This window comes from Microtus ochrogaster, linkage group LG9 (assembly GCF_000317375.1).
Source record: "Microtus ochrogaster isolate Prairie Vole_2 linkage group LG9, MicOch1.0, whole genome shotgun sequence".
Classification (NCBI taxonomy): Eukaryota; Metazoa; Chordata; class Mammalia; order Rodentia; family Cricetidae; genus Microtus; species Microtus ochrogaster.
In genome coordinates, this window is record NC_022034.1 from 32,203,529 (window position 1) to 32,224,247 (window position 20,719).

The window sequence follows — 20,719 nt, forward strand, 5'->3', positions numbered from 1 at the left end:
AAGCGGCAGGAGAGTCACACCATACAAGGCTAGCATAGGAAGAGGATAGAGAAGGGGGACAGAGAAGCAGGCTGGGGGTGGGGGGTAGGCAGATGATAAAGAAAGAGACAGCGAGACAGAGAGAGAATAAAGGAGAGAAAGAGAGAGAGGAGGTTGGTAAAGCCCTGACCCCCCACCCCCCTTTTGGTTTTTCAAGACAGGGTTTCTCTGTAGCTTTGGAGCCTGGAACTAGCTCTTGTAGACCAGACTGTCCTCGAACTCAGAGAGATCCGCCTGCCTCTGCCTCCGAGTGCTGGGATTAAAGGAGTGTGCCACCACTGCCAGGCTAAATCCTGCCTTTTATAAGGAAATGTGGCGAATGTGCACACGGGGTGCTCTTGGTGGCTGCAGCTGGGGACGTATCCTGTCAGGACCCCACGGGCAGGCCAGTACAGATGCCTGAATACTAACGATAACAGTAGCAAAATTATCAAGTAGCAACGTTAATAATTTTATGATGGGGTCACCACAACATGAGGAACTGTATTAAAGGTCTCAGCACTAGGAAGCTTGAGAACCACTGTGATAAGCGAACTACCGGTCGTGGTCGCGCATATTTCCAGTCACCTCATTACATCGGTTCCCTCTCACCTACCCAAGACTTGCAGGCCCGCTGCTCGTTTCTGTTGTCAATACACAAGTCCTTGAAAATCATTTCGGTTGGCATTTTAACAAGTAAAGGTCACAGAAAATTTAATGAGGAATTCAGAAAACTTATTAAATGCTTGCACCAGGCACACAGAGTACTAAGTAAAGCCATACCAAAGCAGCAGGAACTTAAATGTTTATTTTGAAATTAAGTTCATGGTATTGGGGAAAGGTTGGTTGGCTTTTCTCAGCTGGGCATACACCTAGACACACCCAGAAAAAAAGAGGAATGGCTTCCATTGGATTGGCTCAATGGCATATCCGTAGGGCATTTGCTTGATGGTTCATTGTTGTAAGATGGGTATAATCACATCCATCATTTTGGTGTCAAAGTGAGAAACTGTCTGTAAAGGTGCTGGAAATGTTCAGGCCCCTCAGTTTAAGGGAGGGGGCAGGAGGGGGGCTTCAGTTAGATTTTGGTGTATTGTCTCATCATACCCAAACGCAAGCAACCCTGTTTCTTTAGGAATCTGTTCAGGTTTTCCAGTTTGGGATTCGAAAGATGTATTTTCTCATTAAAGCCCAAGGCCCACTTGGGCTGTTTAGGACTCAGTAGAGTCTGACACAGGGCTTGGCGCTCAGGACACAGTCTGCGGGAGAGATGTGTGACTTGTCCCACTGCTGTGTAACAGCTTCATCAGACACTGAAACATTCCATCCTGCAGGGAAACTCCTTAAATTGAAAGGTAAACAACTTAGAATAGCTCCAGAAAATCCCCCAAAAGGATGAGATTCACTAGGCCCCTCCCTCCCAGAGGAAGCCATAAAGTTGCAAAGACTCTCAGACAAGCCCAACTGCAAAGAAGATCTTGAGACTAGACCAGCTCCCTGGAAGAAGCAAACATCAGCAGAGCTACTTAGAAGAGGTTTAGATCAACTGCGGCACCTGGGAAGGACACTTTTCAACATGTTGAGCTGCCAGCAGGCTGTGCACTGTGCTCCAGGGTCCCAGCTTTGGGAGCTGTCACCCATTCTGGGGGTGGGCTGTGGCTATGTAGCTGTCTTTGAGTCATTCTTGCCGCTGTGAATAAACCTTGACCGTTTTCCTGTAAGTAACTCCCATAGGACTCATTGGCTCACCAAGCTGGACTCTGCTCTGTCTCGGGTTCCCTCCCTTCGTGGGATGAAGAAAAGTGTGTGCCCTGGCTCCCAATGAAAAACTTTGTCACACAATACCCACATCACGACTGTTCCTTGAATGCATCTCAGTGCTACATCCAAACACTGCCCTGCCCGAAGAGAGCCACCATGGTCAGCCTGGGTTGGGATGACCCAAACATACACCTGAGAAACCTTCATTTTGAAGGGAACACTCAAACTGACACCTCCAACTCCCAGTCTCCTGGTAGGTAAATATTTGGTTCACAGTGCTCTGTAGCTCTTTGCAGGCAATTATCTCAGTGAGGATGTGGATCTAAGAGATAGAGAGGAAACTTCCAGCATTTCCCTTTACAATCTGTGCTCGTACTTTCCATGATGTTGCTTTTTTCTTGGTAGTTTTTCTAATTCTGAAATATTTAAAAAACTATATATACATATACATATATATTCTTAGTGTAGATATTTAAATCTATACATCCCTATGAAACTGACTACAAAATTTAATGTGATACTTAATTTTTGTATTTATAGATTCTTGTCCTGATCTAGCTGTCATTAAATCTGTTATTTAAAAAATTTTGAATTGTTTGTTCATTTTAAAAGTGCGCAGATTACTAATTTTAGGCTTGGTGGCATAATGTTTGCATTACTAAAATATTTTTACTGTACTATACGATAAATACTATAAAAATTTGATGTAAAACATTTTATATATCATACCACCGTGCCAATCCTTACTTTAATTTTATTATATAAACTGACTATTCATTGAATTTCATTTTCAGGATGTTATAATCAGTTTTTTCGTAGTTCTTTTACAATTATGCCTTTAGTTGAAATTGAAACATTTTTACTTTTTAGTTTTTAGTTTTGTAAGGGTGTTTGACATGAATATGTATGTATGTGTACTAGGTATGTGCCTGGTATCCATGGAAGTCCAAAGAGGGCACCAGATCCCCTGGAACTGAAGTTACAGATGGCTAGGATCTCCCGTTTGAGTGTCAGGAACTGAGCTTGGGTCCTCAGCAAGAACAAGTGCTCTTAACAACTGAGCCATCTCACCAGCCCCTCTGTTGGTATTTTTGCACTGTAATTACATTTTCAGAGATCGTAATTAAAATACCTTTCATGTATTTGTGAAAGAGGATAAATTTGAGCACATTTTTTGAATAGAACTTGTGAGTATGGCTAAAAGTGAATCCAATTACATCAATAGATTTTGTTTGCTTATATTATTGTTCTTTGCTTTATATAAAGTTTAGTACATACATGCTTAAAATTATACGTAGGTTATGCTATGTTATCAAATTTTAGTTTCAAAACCACAACCACCAAATAGCTGTTAAATCTCTTTTCATTTTTGCTCTGGTCGCTAGGAAACCTGCAGATACATTTCTGTCCAACGCTTAGATGATTAACAAGTTGGCAGAATCTGTGCTAATCTTATCTGCAGCTATCATATGCCCTGACTTTCCACAGCTCTGCTTGATCATGCAATGTTTTCTGTAAGTCATTTTCATTTCTTGCAGAATGATGCAGGAGACAGACGGCTGGTCTGGGCGTCATCTTTTGCAAGCAGATTGTGACAGACTGAGTGTGAAATAAAGCAACATCAATATATCATCATTTTCTAAGGGATTTCTAAATAATTTTGTGATTATCCACCACTAGCATACATTCCAAAAACAATTTCTAACCTTCACAACATCCCAAATGTCTGAATCTTGTCAAGCCAGAAGGCCCTCCACAATGCACATCAGTTTTTCTCTCTGCTCAGCTTCTCAATCTCACCCTACTCCACGCTTCGCTCTTCCTTGGTGGCCTTCAGATTTGAAGACATAAGCTATTCCTCTTACTCAGTGAGTCTTCACCACCATTTTGTATTGGTGCCTTAGCATGGCAGATAAGGTTTAGGGAACTTTTGTAGCCATAAAAATAAAGATCACCCTCTGCTTCTTCCGTCCTGGACCAAATACCCTCCATTCTTTCTGCTGGAAGGATATTCTCCCACCTATCATGGAAGAAGTTCTCTCATCATGGAAAGATAGTCCTCCAAAAGTTTGGTATCCATGAGATTGGTTATGATTTTCTAGATAGACTCAGCACCAGAATGCTTCCTTCAGGATTAAATGCCTCTAAAGGTGATTCCTTAAAGAATAATATAGATTTTAAAATCAGGCAGGTGTTTCATTAATAGTATGCCTGGCTATGTCCTTTTTCAGTTTTGATCACCTACGTGGATTTATATCTTATTTAAATATCTGTTTCTCTTTTAACAGTCACCTAACTCCTGTTTGGCGGTTATCTACACTCTGTGACAGTTTGCTGTTGCAGGGTCCTGCCAAACCTAGTGACAGCTTCTAGCACAAACCTTTTATCATCTCAATGCTTTCACTTTATTTTTTTTCTTTTTATTCCTCCATGGACTTGGTATTTTGAGCAAAGTCAGACAAGAATAGAAGAAATGGTCTGTTTCCTAATTCGTGCTGTCTCAGAGGGCAGTCAAGCTATGGAAATCCTCTACGGCAGTGGTTCACAAAGTTCTTAATGCTGCCACCTTCAACACAGTTCCTCATGTTGTGGTGACACCAACCATAAATATTGTTCATTGCTATGACATTATTGTACAATAATATTGTAATAAATATTAAAATATCGCTACTATTGTAAATCATAATATAAACATCTGTATTTTCTGATGGTCGTAGTTGACCTTGGTGAAAGGGTCATTCCACCCCAGAAGGGTCATGACCCACAAACTAAGAATCACTATTCTATGGCAACCAGTGACCATTTATCCAGATTCTCTTCAGTTTTCTCCTTGGGAGAGCACCAGTGCCACCTTGTCCAACTAAATTCTAAATTCACATCTAGTTCAATATAGTTATTGTTACTTTCTATCTGTCAAATATGAGACAGTGTAGTTAAAAAGTCCAGGGCTGGAGAGACGGCACAAGAGTTAAGTCTGGCTGCTCTCGCAGCGGGTCTGGCTTTGGTTCCCAATGCCCACATGGTGGTTCCCAACCATCTATAACTCCAGATCCAGAGAATCTGTTGCCCTCCTCTGACTTCTGTGGGTACCAGATATGCATATGGTACACATATATGCATGCAGGTAAACATACACATCAAATACATTATTATGTGTAATTGTACACATGAGCACGCCAAAAGGCATGTGACAGTCAGAGGACAATTCTGTGGAGTCGGTTTCTCCTTCTACCTTTATGTGGGTCCTAGGGATTAAACTGAGGTCATCAGGCTTGCGTGGTAAACTCCACGCATTGAGCCATCTTGCCTGCCATAACAGGTAATGTTCATATTCCCTCTTTTCTGCATGTAGATACACTTGTTTTGATATGCTTTCCTTAAGTTTATTTTAATCATCTGTATTTGTAAATTTTCAAAGCCATTTTTGCTTTGGTTAATCATATTCTATAGCATCAGTTCCTGAAAATTGCTCCTGGAGATAATTCCACTTTAGTGTTAGCAGAAGTTACATTTTAAAAAGTGAAATCTTATACTTAATTAAGTGCATAAAATACATGGGAAAATAAAAATTAGGTTAATTCTGTACACTGAAATTTCAAAAAATTACAGAATGTAGCTTTTAGAACACACAAAATTACAGACTTATTTGGCCACCTCAAAGATTCAGGTGAGTACATTCTAAATGCTTGTATATTTACTGTCGCCAGGGAAGATACCATTCCTCTGGAGTGTACTAGAGAGCTATGCATAACATTTTTTATTCTGTTGTTTGCTTTTCGAGGCAGAGGTTCTCTGTAGCTTTGGAGCCTGTCCTGAAACTCACTCTGTAGACCAGGCTGGTTTCAAACTCTCAGTGATCGCCTGTCGCTGCCTCCCAAGTGCTGGGATTAAAGGTGTGTGCCACCACCACTTAGCTGCATCTTTTGTTCTTAATAAAGACCATTCTATTTAGTATTTATCTCACCTCTACTGTATGTGTATAATTATTGTGATTGTTTGAATTCCTTATACAGACTTTGGAAAACGTTGCGCATTGACTTAATGTAACTACAAACTGTCTTAACTGAGCTAAGACACTTTACATTTCTGAATGTGTCCATAAGCAGTTTATTGCAGGTGCTTCCTGTCATGCTCAGACAGCAGTAGATAAGAGTTCCCCTGCACCCACACTTCCTGTTTCCTGTTTCTAATGATACTACTTCCGTGGAGTGAAGTTCAAATGAGAGGTGTCGCTTTCCTAATTTCACAACATAAATCTCAGAATTAGTTTTTAGTTGATGTCGGTGTAGGGCTGCATATATCTACCTGATAGCGAAATATAAATTTCAAAATATTCATAATCCTCAGTGATGAAATCAGAATCCTAAATTATAGCTGCTCAGAAACTCAATGATATAATTTATGGAGAAGAATTTTTCTAGACAATTCTGGGGAATTCTTTGATCTACATGTGCATGTAGAGAACTTTATGTGTATATGAAATGAAATTATGAGTAACTAGCCATGTTGGTTGTTGATATTTCTATGAACTGACTATGTTTTCATTTTGACACAAAGTCAAATAACTGGCTTGGGGTAGAATAAGGTTTCCTGGTCACAAAATTCTTGTAAGGCAATTTTCCTGAGTGCACTGGAGAAACAAACAGCAAGTGTCAGGTGACAAGGTAACTAGAAGGAAGAGGAAGGGGAGGGGTCTGTTCAACCAAATTAGTACTAACGACTTCTCATAAGCAAACCACACTTTGGAGAGCAATTATGTACTGACAGATTATTACCATATTAATCAAAACAGAAATACTGGAAATGGCCTAAATCTCAGTATTTACAGAACACTTATGAAAAAGATATGTAAGAAAATAAACCTTTATGAACCAACACTTAAAAATTCTCTAAAACCAGAAAAGTAGGCATATTTTCCCTCATCTAGTCAAGAAAAATCTTGACTTTTTCTTAAACAATGTAAAAAATTCTGTAACTAATTTTTACACAGGGAAACTGACAGACAAATATGGAAAAATGATAGTTATTTACCCCAAAAAAGGCTTTCTTCATTGTCCTCTCTCTGTTAAAGGTAGTTAAATATAGCATCAAAAACATCCTTATAGCCTTGACCTACAGGCTGCTGACATGCCACATTCATTTGTGTCCTGAGTCCCACACCCATTGCCCCAGCCTAGTCTAGTCACCCCTGCCTGTACCACTTCTACCAGGACCACAATGCCTCCTCCTGACCCAGGCTCCTGCCACACCTTATTCAACCTCTCCAGCCCAGAAACTCTAGACTTCTCAGGGTCTAACCCTGTGACTCTGCCTGATCCTGTCCTCCACAAACACTGCCCAAACCCCAAATATACACCACACTCAAGGCTTGAACCGGATGCACACACTGCACAGCAGCCCAGTCCCCTGGCTCCATCTGACTTCATTTCATCTAAGCCACACCCAACATTTAGACAAAACCTGGCCTGCATATCTTCCCTTCTGCCTCAACCTATTCTGCCCATAACAGACACAGAACTAATAAGTTCACATGCACAAATCTCATTGCAAAAAATAAAAGCAATGTGAAAGATAAAAGCAGTACCTCCCCTATAAAATCCAGCAGTCCTGTAGAAATGTTTGCCAAGTGAGGTTTATGTAGATGAACTCAGAACACATAATTTAAAAGAACAATTACAAACTTCATCAAAGAATTCAAGAAGTGTCTTTAAAGAAGACACAAACATCTCAATGAAATGAAGAAGAATGAACAGAAGGAGAATATGTACCTGAGTGATATCCAAAAAATAGTAACATAAAGTTGGCGGAAATAAAAAGACAATCCTGTACTTGAAAAAGGAATTCTATAAAGAAAAACACTCAAGAGGACTCAAGCTAAAATGAAATTAGAATTGAAAAACCCAATAATTCAACTAGAAAACTCAAAGGAAGCCTTGCAAGTAGGTTGAATTAAGCAGAAGATAAAATAGAAGATCTCGACCAAATGAGAAAGGAATATTAAAAAATACAGGAAAAAATATACAGGAAATGTGGGATACCATTAAAAGGCCAAACCTTCAAGTTATAGAATAGACGAGGGAAAATAAGCCTAAGTCAATGGCACAGACCAGGTCTTCAACAATATCATAGAAGAAAACTTTTCCAAACTAAGGAAAGACACATACCATATGTACAGATACAAAAGCACATAGAAATGCAAATAGACAAGACCAGAAAAGAATATCCCTACTTGGTATTATAGTTAAACTACCATACAGAATGAGTAAGGAGTATTGAAAGCTTCTGCAAACCAGCCAACCAACCAACCAGCCAGACCACAGAACCAACCAACCAACAAAAAAGAAAACCAAACACAAGTCACGTGTAAACGAACACCATCAACATAACAACAGATTTCTCAAAAGAAGTTTTGAAAGTCAGAGGTGCCTGGGCACCACCTTACAGGTCCTAAAAACCAGGATGGCCAACCTAGGCTAACATACCGTGAAAAAGTACCTACCATAGTTGAAGGAAAAAGAAATTTTTTTTCAGACATAAATAGATTTTGTGTGTGTGTGTGTGTGTGTGTGTGTGTGTGTGTGTGTGTATGCACATGCACGCACACATCCAACAAATCAAACCTTAAGTAAATATATGGACTTAATTAAAAATACATTGCCATTTCAATAGATCTAGAAAGAAGGTTTTGATAATATTTAACAAGCTTTATGATAAAAGTCCTAGAGAATTAGGACTAAAGAGAATAACCTCAACCAAAATAAAAAGCTATATATGAGAAACCAACAGTCAATATCATCTTAAATGGAGAAAATCACGAGACGACCACACTGAAGTCAGGAATGAGACAGGGATGTCCACTAGGACACCCTGTTCAATATTGTCCTTGAACTATCTGGATCAACAAGGCAAGAGAGTACAAAGACGAAAAGAAATCATACTATCCCTGTTTGCAGATGGCATGATATTACATATTAAATAACCACCCCCACCAAAATAAAAAACTCAAAAGAAAATTTCTAGAATAAAAAATAAATCAACAATATGTCAGGATATAAAATCAACTTGCACAAATCACACCTTTTCTATACATGAACATCAAATATTTTCCAAGAAGTGGAAGTTAAGTCTCTACTAGTGAAGATACCACACATTTCAGACACAGGGCCCAGAATCCCCAGAGCTGGAAATGACCTGAAAGCCTCAGGTTTCTGAGGATTAGATTCATGGCACCAGAAGGCTCCAAGCAAGCTTCCAAAGGAGGGAAGCAACCCAGACTCTTATCTAGCTACTGTACATATGAACCAATAACAATGACCAGCATAGCCCAATAACCCCACTGGTGCAGTAGTGAGTGCTACATGCACCTTGGCAGTAACCACAGATCTCTAGTTGGAGGTAAAGACCCACTCAACAAGAGGGAAATCATGCCTAACACTGGAATCCTAGTCAACTACTCAACCCAGAGCTAGTGAAGTCATGGATCTTAGAGGTGAACCTACAACTTCCATTATACAAAAGCAGAATAATCCCTAACTACAATCTAAATATGTGTTCTTACACTTACAGATAAATAAATGTAATCCTAGCCCCTCAAAGGAAATTCTCTTTGCAGCAGAGAGAGTTCATATCAGAAAGCCACAACCAATCAAAATCAGTCCCAAATGATCCATCTACAAAACAACACCTGTACCCAAGGCTCAAGAAGCACCCAGAAATGGGGGTAGAAAGAGTACAAGAGCCAGAAGAACAGGGTTTGCTGTGAGATTATGTCTCTAAGAAATGACAGAAGCTCCACCCACAAGATCAACATGCGTGCTTAATCATGAGCTGAACAAGGACCACACTAATAGATATTGTGATACAGATAGGGGAAAGCTCAGAAGGCCTCAACCCTACCCAGGTACTGGGAAATGCAGAGCGTGGAAGACACAGTCTTCCACAGGAATGAATTCACCAATTGGTTATCCAGTGGTCATCAAACAGTGGGCCTAAAACCATATACACACAAGTAGCATTGTCCAGTCTGAACAGGTTATATTTCCTATATATGTGTATTAAGAAATGGTATATATAGACACAGAGATATACACATATATGTATATAATGACAGTGAGAACAGAGGTCATGAATTTTAAAGAGAACAAACAGGAATATAAGGGAAGGTTCAGAGTGAGGGAAGGGAAGGGAGATGATGCAATTATTTTGTAATCTCAAAGAATAAAAATAACTAAATATAAAAACTCTTATAAGACCTTAAGCTAATAATTATAATTATGGACAAATGACATCATTGTGGACATTCCATTTGACAGGCACATACATTATATATACATATATACCAAATGTCCATAGAAATAGAAATAATCATACATATGGAATCTTGAAACAATAAGTAAAAAAGAACTAATGAAAACGGGTGCATCTTTGGAAGAAATACACATTTGTTTCTTTCTGTATTTCCTTTACTCCATCAAACTCAGAAGGGTGCAGTTGTTCTTTCATAATAGTATCATCTACACATAAATAAGCAAGTCATCCTAGCACACCAAGTCAAAAACCATGCGAAGATCTAATCTTGGGATGCTCAGAGATCTGTTCAATAGAGAAACCATCATTTGAGCCTGTTTCTTCAAAACAGAGTTGCTCCAGCTTGGGGATGCTAAACTAGACTGTAGATATGATAACAGAGAAGGAAAATCTGGGTAGAGTGAGGAAGGAGAATAACACAGCACAGGGCCTTGTTTCCCAGGCTGGAAAGATGCTTAGGACAGGGTGACACAGGGGAATATGGGGCCATCTACATACTTAAAAAAAGATATGGTAGGATAAAATCCAGAGAGAGAGAGAAAGGGGGGGGGGAACAGAAGAGTACGGTCGCTATGATTAGAAAAGCACCTTGGAGACTGGAGCAAAGTCAAGCAGCCTGTCTCATTAAACATTTATTACCCTGCTTAAATCTGTTTGAAGCACAGAAATACATGAAATACTACACAGGCTAAGATCTGCTCTTCCCCCAGCCAGAACGCTGAGGCTAACGTAAATCTGATTGACGTGCAGTTGAAATATGTGACTGTTTTTCCCTTGATGTCAGCTTTTAACATTGTCAATATTACAGGTGAGTCCGTTCCCAAAACTCTTAGTGGACACTTCCCATAACTCACAAAGTTATCCTAATGCTTTCAAGAAAATAGCATCAGGGTCCTTTCTGAGCACGATACAAAAGTCTTTAATCTACCTAGAAAAGAAAGACAGGAATTAAAACTCCCTGCTATGCCCCAAGCAGCAGATAATTCATTAAGCCTTGACTCAGGAAGAGAACAAAGCCTCTCTCTCAGGGACACGGCCTGCAGGTCCGTGTGCTGACAAGCTCAGAGCCACAGCCCGTCAATTTCACAAGTACTATAATTCGCAAATCTTATTCGTCACGCTTTCTTCACTTCAAAAAGTTCTAATGAAGTGTACATACTAACATTAAAATAAATTTCAAGACAAAGATTCCCTCCGTAGCCTGCCATTACACTAACCATCTGCAGTGTGCCTGCAGATGTGTGGGATTTGTACTAATCACAGCACACATGGCGTAATAGAGCCACGCAATGTTAAAGGCTTACCTTAACCTGGCAATCTGAACTCTCAAACTTCCCTGGCTTTCTCATTCAATTAGCACGGATTTTGAGAAATAAAACCGAGCATGGGAACAGAAAAATTTCGTCAGTTTTCCCCTAAATCCATGCCACAAATGGCGTATGTAACCAAAAGAGTGATTTGGAGACATTGCATAATTCACTTTTCGGTATCACTTTGCAACTTACCTCTTCTCCAGACAAGTAGTAAGCTGACAACAGTCCGCCGACAAAGCGTATATTTACTTCAAAAACAGAGACTTCAGCATTCTATGGAAACAAAATGAAGGAGGCTTAAGCATAATGATACCACACATAATGAAAGTACACAGTATGATAAGCTACAGTAATTTAAGGTCTGTTCCAACCTGTGTGCCTGCCCAGGGAGGGGCACGTATACACGAGAGAGCAAGCCCCCTGGAAATGGTGTCAAAATACGGCTAAGCAGATAAAAAATAATTTTGACTCAAAGTAGTATAAAAACACCACAAACTGGAATTCTTCCTTTCTTGTATGTGAAGCCGGCCCCATACTTGATATTCTGTATCTGTACAAATGCAATGGGATCGTGGGCTTTTTTTTTCCTATTCTGGGTTCTCATTATTTCACCCATTTGCCTCTTTTTCATCCTGAAAGGCCAATCAGACGGTAGTGTGGCTGCTAGCTCCGCACGAGGCCAGCAATCTTTTCCCATTATGTTAAAGCGGCAGAGACAGAATGCTAAAGGGACCCAAAGCCCAGGACTTGAGTTCCAGTGCTGCCGGCTGCCTTCCCACAGTCCCAGCTCTGAGATGACAGTCTGTCTTGGCATGAAGCTGATCATAATGTGAGCTGTCATTGCTGGGCCTGGCTCTATTTGTATCCATAGTAGCTCGCTTTTATTATTTACGATGTGGCAGAAGGCTCTGGCCATCCCTTGATGTCTTTTAATCTTCATAATGATCTTAGGAATTAATTACTATTCCTATGTCCAGTCTACAGAGGGAGAAACAAGCCAGGCTTATAGTGATTATGATCTTTTGAACTTCACACAATCGGAGTAGATTTAGGATTTGAAGGGAAGTGTGTTTATTCATGGTTCAAAACTTGGCTATTTTGACCTCTACAGACACCTCACCGACTATGTACCATGTCTTATTATTAATGGTTGAATAATTGTGATGCATAAGTAGTAATTACTGCCAATAGTTTTATGCTTCTGTAATACCTGACTGCTAAGTGCATCTGTCTTGTAGTTTGTAATTAGGTTATTAGCACAGCTGACCTCCAATAGATATAAGGTATATTTCACTGGGCCTACTAAGTAACTGTCACTTGTGATCAAAACGAAAAGCACTCACAGATAAAGACAAGGGCTAGGAGGCAAATAGAATGGATAGAGCCAGCATCTGGCAGATGAACTTAGAAAAATCATCTGAGATAGCATCAGCTTTAGGGACCATTTATTGAGCAATTACTATGCGCCAGGCCCAGTCCTAGGTCCTATGACCACAGCAATGAAGACTGACAATATCCTTAAACTGCTGAGCCTACATTTTAGAAAACATTTTCAGAAACAGAGAAGAGATAAATTATTTTCTTCCTACGTGCTCTCCCTCAAAGGATTTAGGGATCTAACGATTGAAGCTCCTACATAAGAAAGTTCCTGTAAAAGAAAGCGTATGAAAAGAAGCTAAAGAGAACTGGTAGATAAAGTTGGATAAAATCATGCTGTGAGTTTGTTTAATTGTACTGAATAATTTGTGATTTGCAACTTATCTATTTTGATTAAATACCCTCTGTATTGTGCAATTTATCACTGAAGTGTATTAAGGAATGAGAATCACTTAAACACTGCTGTTAGCCCACACAACCTCTGATAAGGAAAAGGGAAAAATCTATTAATTTAGTTTGGCTCATACAACTTACCTCTCATAACTGAAAGAAATAATGTCTAATAAAATGTAATGATTTTAAGTCCTTAAATCATCTTTGCCTCAGTTTGTAGTTGTATGTTTTAGTTTTTAGACCAAAAGTCAGATTCTCATATTTTCACTTACTGAAGCCTATTGCAATGGTTTTAGTTCCTTATTTTGGCTTTGGGCTCATTACATATGCTTTCCCTATTTCTCCTAGGAAAATTTTGGATAGCCAGGTCTTTTCTATAGACATCTGAAAAAATTATTGCAAGGTAGGGGACTGGGCCATGTCAATTGAAATCAGAAATACATCTCAATCTAGACATCAGTCACTTATTGGATGCAGCTACTCAAGCAGCTATTGATCCAGCGCTGTGTGTATTTCAGACCCTGTGTCCTATTTATCTTGCTCTGCCATAAGATACTGAACGATAACCTTGCAAAGTCCTGTGCTCAAGGTCAGCGGTTAGGAGAGCTGAGTTGCAGGGACTGAATCATCTAGGGAGCCCAAGGCAAGCCTGGAATGGTGAAGCCATGCAGATTCCCAGTGATTAGAATGTCCTTGTCTTTGAAACTTTTGCTCTGGAATATCACAGCATCGCGAGTCTGAACTCTCACCATCTTCCTGGGCTTGGAAACGAGAACTATATCTGACCACTCCCACCCCTGGCATTACAGTTCCTTCTGCCTCATTTTTCCCAAAGTCACACATTTATAAACCTTACTTTGATCTCTCCTACTATTCTAGGCTATAGTATCTTTTCAGGCCAGAAGACTGACATTTAGACACTTTGGGTCATTTCTCATAGACTAACCTTAGGTGAAAAGGCAGCGGGTCGGGGGGATAAAATTTCATGCTACAACAAAATGGTTAGCAGCTATGAAAATGCTGGTCAAGGAGCTAGGGAGATGGCTCCGTGTATAAGAGTGCTTGCTACACAAGTATTTGGGCCTGAGTTTGAATCCCAGCACCCATGCAAAAGGGTGGGTATGGCCACATGTGACTTTGTAAGTGCAGCATTGGGGGCCAGAGAAAGGCAGAGCCTGGGAGCTCCCTGTGCCTGGCCAGCCAGCCTAACCAGAACAGCTGGTTTCCATTCAGTGACAGATCTCTCAAGGGAATAAGGCAGAGAGTCAAAGAAGAGAGCCACATACTTCTGTACATGTAACACACACACACACACACACACACACACACACACACACACACACACACACACCTTGTATACACATACGCTGGTAAATTAATCAATTAATTAACTAAAAATTCTGGTGTGAACTAGGAAGATTAGGCTGAAAGCTGATTTGAGAGTGTGATCCCGGAGAACTGACTTGCTCTCTCTGAATATTAGTTTTGCTGCTGGTAAAAGACAGGAATGAATACCCAATAAGATACCCTGAGCCCAGGCGGTCAGTACACAGTACCTGGTAGGAGTGACACGTTAGCACTCTGTGTCAGCTTAGCCTGAACAGAGGCCTGCCTTCCACGGGCTTGCTGGAAAACCTATTATTCCAAGATTAGGATGTTAATAATTTTATTGGCATGCACCTTCCTGAGCTTCACAGGGGAAGCCACATTTCTACTCTCTACAGTCACGCATCAAGACGTTCTAAACAAGTTTTCCACTTACTTACCCTAATGACAGAAGGGGGAGGGGGCGGGGCAAGACTGTAGATGAAGCCAGCCACAATGCTAAAACCTCCTAATGTACAAAGGATATGATTTTGCCAGCTGCTTTACATGTAAAATAAATTTAACTGGCCCCTAAAATGTTTCATTTAAAACTGCACTGTAATAAGCTGCCCTGTATATTCTGTAGTATCTAGTGGATAGTCTTATAAAACTCCCAGTTTGAGAAGGGTATTCAGTTCTTTGTTTAAACCTGTTATGTCACACTGAGTAGCAACTATAGGTTGAACATGTCTAAAATATAATATACTCTTAAGTACATCTTCATTAGAGACGACTCTTCCATTTTTCTTCCAGCATGGCTATGCAATCACAGCACACAGATTCATGCACGAGTTTAATAAAATAGGTGGTCTAATTCAATTCATATGAGAATATCAGGAGGCGAGTACCGTGGGCCATTGAGAAAGTCTGCTTTGGTTATGAGACTGTCTTAGCACCCGTGCTGACTAGTTTTACATCAACTTGACACACGCTCCAGTCATTTGAAAGGAGGGAACGTCAGCTGGGAAAATGCCTCCATAAGATCAAATTGTAAGCAGGCCTTTAGCACATTTTCTTAATCACTTGATTGATGGGGGAGGGTCCAGCCCTTCGTGGGTAGTGCCTACCCAGTCTGGAATGGCCGTCCTGGAGTCTTTAAGAAAGCAAACTGAACAGGCCATGGGAAGGGAGTCAGTAACAAGCACTCTTCTGTGAGTTCCTGCCTGGGTGTTCCTCAGTGGACTGCAACCATGATACGTAAGTCAAATAAACCCTTTTCTTACCAAGCTACTTTTAGTCATGGTGTTTCATCACAGCCACATTAACCTCCATTGGTACTAAGACAGTGGGCTCTTGCTGTGACCGACCTGACCATGTTGTTTTGGGGAGCATTGCAGAAGGACTTTGGACCTTTGGGGGTCCATAGAAAAGCCTCTGAGTAGTCAAGGCTTGACTTTGGTTTGGCGGGAGGTTGGAAGATGAGTGTTGAGAGAAATGTAGATGATAGAATCTGGCTTGTTAAATTCCAAAGGAAATTTTGAGAGTCCCTTAAAGACTCTATTAAGACTGTTGAATATTATGAATTAAGAATCTGTGGTTCTGGTCTGCTGGGGTTGAAGAACTGGCTGTCACTAACAAGACACCAGAACCACTAATGTGAAACCATTGCTTTGCTGGGATAAGTGATGCTGGCCAACCGGAGTTGAGAAATCAGCCGTGATGAAGAAGAGACCAGCATTGGAGGGGTGAAATCTTCTGGGAAGTGATCCCTTGGAGTTATACAAAGAAGCTGTGTTCTAAAGGCAGCCAAGATTGTACCTTGTACTGGCAGCCCCAGGTGGTACTGGTTTTGAAGGCATGAAGGGGTCAAGGGGGGCCGCTGAGGCTTGGCACTGTGTGGCAGGGCTGGGGTCCCTTAAGGCTATCAAATCCCAGTTGCAGCAAGAGATCCTAGCATTTCAGGAACGTCAGTCAGTACTAGGGGCCGGCCACCAAGAAAAAAGCAGCAGCCATGGCATGGAGCGGACTGAACTTAGGAGCAAATCTGTGTGGGCTGGAGAGAGTGGCCAGAGAAGTGATCCTTGCCCTTTGGAGGAGACCAGAAGGTCATGAGTAGATCTTGGATATTGAATTATTTACATTGTTGGAGTCTGATTTTTGTTTAATTTAGATTGTGAATTTGCCCTGGTTTTTCCTGCTTGAGATAAGAAAGTATTTAATTTATTTTTGATTTTACCAGATCCCACGTTTGAGAGACTCTGAACTTTTAAAGAGATTTTAGAGTTTTACAGACAGTTTGGATTTTAGAAGATACTGGTTATTTTTTTAAAAAAGACTTAAACTTGGGGTGTTTAAATTTTCAGACGGTGGGTCTTTTAAAACTTTGGATGTTACATTGTAATGTTGACAACGACATGTGATCTTGAGGGTGAACAACAAAGAAAGGTTATGGCTGAACAGTGATGTATTCATGTGTCAAGTTGACAAGAGCTAGTTTCATGTCACCTTGACACAGACAAGCAGAATCAAGAGGAGGGAACATCAGCGAGACAGTGCCGCCATAAGATCAAGCTGCAGGCAAGCCTGCAGGAATTTTCTTAATTAGTGATTGACAGGGGAGGGTCTAGCCCATTGTGGGTGGTGCCACCCAGACTGAAGTAGTGGTCCTGGGTCCTATAAGAAAGCATACTGAGCAAGTCACGAGGAGCAAGCCTATCAGCAGCACCCATCCATGGCCTCTGCATCAGCTCCTGTCTCCAGGTTCCTGCCCAGTCTGTGTTCCTGCCATGCCTTCCCTCAATGGGCTGTGGCGCAAGATATGTAAGCCTTACCTCCCCAAGTTGCTGTTGGCCATGGTGTTGCATTACAGCAATAGTAACCCTGACCAGGACAGTACCTATAACTTGGTTCCCTTAGACCATTAAGTTCAACCTCACGTTCATGAATTCTCTTAAATTTTTCTTCTCCAATTTATTAGACATCTAAAATTATGAGATAAATGGACAAAGATTGCTAAACTGGGAGAAAATGCATGTTCTCCTCTCTTAATCCTTAAATTAACATCTTGCCCCACCGCTGTGCTGGGAAAGGCCTCATCTTAGTTATCACATCATACACCCACGGATATGAAGACTCTAACACTAATTTGGTGACAAAATAACGACCCCATCAGAACCCTTTTTAAATTGAGTGTCGGAGAGACTCACCAGGCAAGACAGCGTGTTAAAGAGCACAGAGACATTCCAGTTGAGTTTCATTTTTATAAGCAACTTATCCATCAAAATGCCCCATAGCATATTTAATAGAGTCAGTAAGCAAAAATCACAGGCTTGGCCAGGAGAATAAGAGGATATGATGGTTCTAGAACAAAGTCAGCCCTGGCTCCCATTTGCCTGAGAAACTACAAACCCATAAGCTTCCTTTGAGAAGGTAATTTATTTCTTTGTGTCTCCAGGCTATAAGATAGTTATTCATAATAAAGCTTGTTCAGACTTTAACTATTTAGGATGCAACACAGCACAACATTTTCACTGAGTTTAAAAGATCTTTTGGAAGAGAACATTAGATCCCTAAATTCAGAAACTCTTTTTTTTTGTTTGTTTGTTTGTTTGTTTTACCAACGATTCAACCAAACTCTGTCAGCTTTCTACTCAGAGATCTGTGACATGGGCTCCTGTGCTTCTACGACTCACAACAAACACATAAGATTCAGTAATGGCTGCCCCGCTGCCTATCAGAGCAATGATGGTGATTAATTACAACTTCCCCACTACAATCCATTGTAGTGATTATGTCCACGAGCAATGCTACTGTACCCACCTATGTGACAACGGTGCTTTCTAGAGAAAAGCTTGCAAGGCCTCAGGTTAAAGGAATTGCTTATGTGTCTGGCCTATGTTTACCACTAATTCCACGTCCTTAAAGAATGCTACCTCAGAATGTCTGTTGCTTCACACTCACGAATTAAGAGGAAGTGTAAGACTTAGAGTTTACTAGTGTCCTCTGTTCCTCACTGTGTGTCCTTACTGCTCTTAGCTTCATAAATAGTGGAAAACATGTCTGAAGACTGTTAACAGTGTTTAAACTCTTAAAGCTCTGAAGACAGGCAAAGAAGCATGCTGTCTATGTTAATAGACTGGTTTGCTATGAAGGTCCAGAAATGATCCAAGTCGCAGCTCAGATCTATCAGTAATCACTACTAGAGAGACAAGTTCCTATTAGGGCCATGACCGAAAGAATTACTCCCAGCCAGGTACCCCTCAGCATCAAATGGTAAACACCCCATCATTCCATTCAGCAGGAAAACTAACAGTGATCTTCACCAATCAGGATTTAATTCTGCTTTGAGACAACCCTTTTCTATTAGCAGAGTTAAGAAAAATGCCACTTCTTCATGCTTTGCAACATGGTACTCATGAGTAGCCAAGTACTCATTCGGGCATGGGGGTAAAGACATTGCACCAGGGTTAAAGTGGATGCACAGCTTTTCCAGAGGACCCCTATGGTTTGCTTGCTTGCTTGCATGTTTAAGTGAAACCTAGGAACATGTTTAGAGTGTAGACCTTTACTTTAAAACAAAAAGTCACCTTGCTATCAATACCTTTATCATGTAAAATGCATGGGAATCATCACATCCCTGGCACAACCCTGGCACTTGGTGAACTTCTCCAGCATCAGTGGTAGTGTCTGGAGCAAGCTATAATCTACTACTCTATTCTTGTCCTTAGCAAAGAAAGCCCCATCCCCCACACCACTCTACATTGGTGCAGGGCTGAAAGACATTGTAAGGACAGCTTTTATCTAGCTTTTGTGTTCACAGAGACTTCCTGTAAAGAATTGTTATCCAGAGAAAATTTCTACATATTCTATAAAATTTGTTACTAAAGATACTTTTCAGTACCTCTAGTTAACACAGTAGTTTTTTCAAAGAAGCTCAGAATGGAATTGAGTAGCACTCACAGAGGAACTATGCCATCTTCATTATTCTAGCATGTTCCTGCGGCAGGAACCACCACCACCCTGTGGAGGGGTAGCTAATGCTGTGGAGATCACCTGTGCTTGCATTCTAACTGTCTAAAAATGACTTGGCACAGCTACCGCCATATTCCACGGGCAGGCTTTCCAACCCAGTCTCCCACATTCAGTCAGGAAACAGGACAAGACAGACAGCGCCTTTGTTTCACAGGCGATGATTGAATTCTTACTAAATGACAGAATCTAATAAACACAGTGATATGAAGATGACATGCCTAAGCCACAGACTCAGATTCTTAGGATGGGTATCAATTTCTCAACTTACTGTATTTCCTCACCACTGAAAAACAGGGTGAATGAATTTGACAGAGCTCGCTCACCATAGCTCCTGTTTGCTGCATAACCTTGGGAAGATTCATTAATTATCTTCCTCTAAACACAAAGAAAATACTACTACTCTTCCGCAGAGATGGAAATAATCTATGCAAAATACTAATCAGCATCAATCAATCAATCAATCAATCAATCAATCAATCAATCACCAGGTGCTAGCCTCTTACAGATCCCCTGTCCTATCTTGCCTTTCTCCTCATCTTCTTCTGATAACCCAGCTCCAGTTAAAGTATCAATTTCTCCTGCTGGAGAAACGCTTGAAGTGTGGTCACTGATCTTTAGGAAGAGCTTGTAGATAATTAGCATATTAATTAATAGATAATGAGTAAATAAAAATCTGGATTCTTTATCCTAGGCTTGCACTGAATTGATATCAGGAAGTTCCTCAGAGTCTACTAAATGTTTCCCATCTCACCTGCACACAGGTGGATACCTGAGCCAAACACAAGCTCCAGCAATGAAGCCCCAGCTTTTACTCCCTAAATCACATTAACCCAACGACTTATTTAAAAGCAGTCATAAAAGACACTTGGATTTTGTACAACCAAATGAATCAACTTGTTAGGCTTTCATGAATGGCAGTATAAACCCACTGAGAAGTATCTGCTAAAGTAAATTTTAAGTGCTATAAACTGAGCATTCTGCATGCACACACATTTACTCTCAACTGCAGGACTTATTTACACAGGAACTCTAGGATTAAACCCACAGCAATAGTCTTTCTATCTCCATTCTAGTTCTCATTTTGCAGCAGCATTGGATACATTTATATGCATTAACTTTAAAACAAACAATAACAACAACAGAACAATAAACCACTGGACTTTCAGTTTAAACACTTTGAATATTTTATAAGGAAAAGGTATTGACTTAAATGC

General features: G+C 40.5%; 1 protein-coding gene across 4 annotated transcripts in view; it reads right to left on the minus strand.

Annotated features, from left to right (window-relative positions):
- Positions 1 to 20,719, minus strand: part of Man1a1 (mannosidase alpha class 1A member 1) — a 197,308-nt gene that overhangs the window by 115,719 nt on the left and 60,870 nt on the right. For all 4 annotated transcript variants that reach the window (XM_026787398.1, XM_005363630.2, XM_013352414.2 and 1 more), the window contains exon 5: positions 11,592 to 11,672. In XM_026787398.1, coding sequence (XP_026643199.1) covers positions 11,592 to 11,672 — 81 coding nt within the window. The remainder of the gene's footprint in view (positions 1 to 11,591; positions 11,673 to 20,719) is intronic.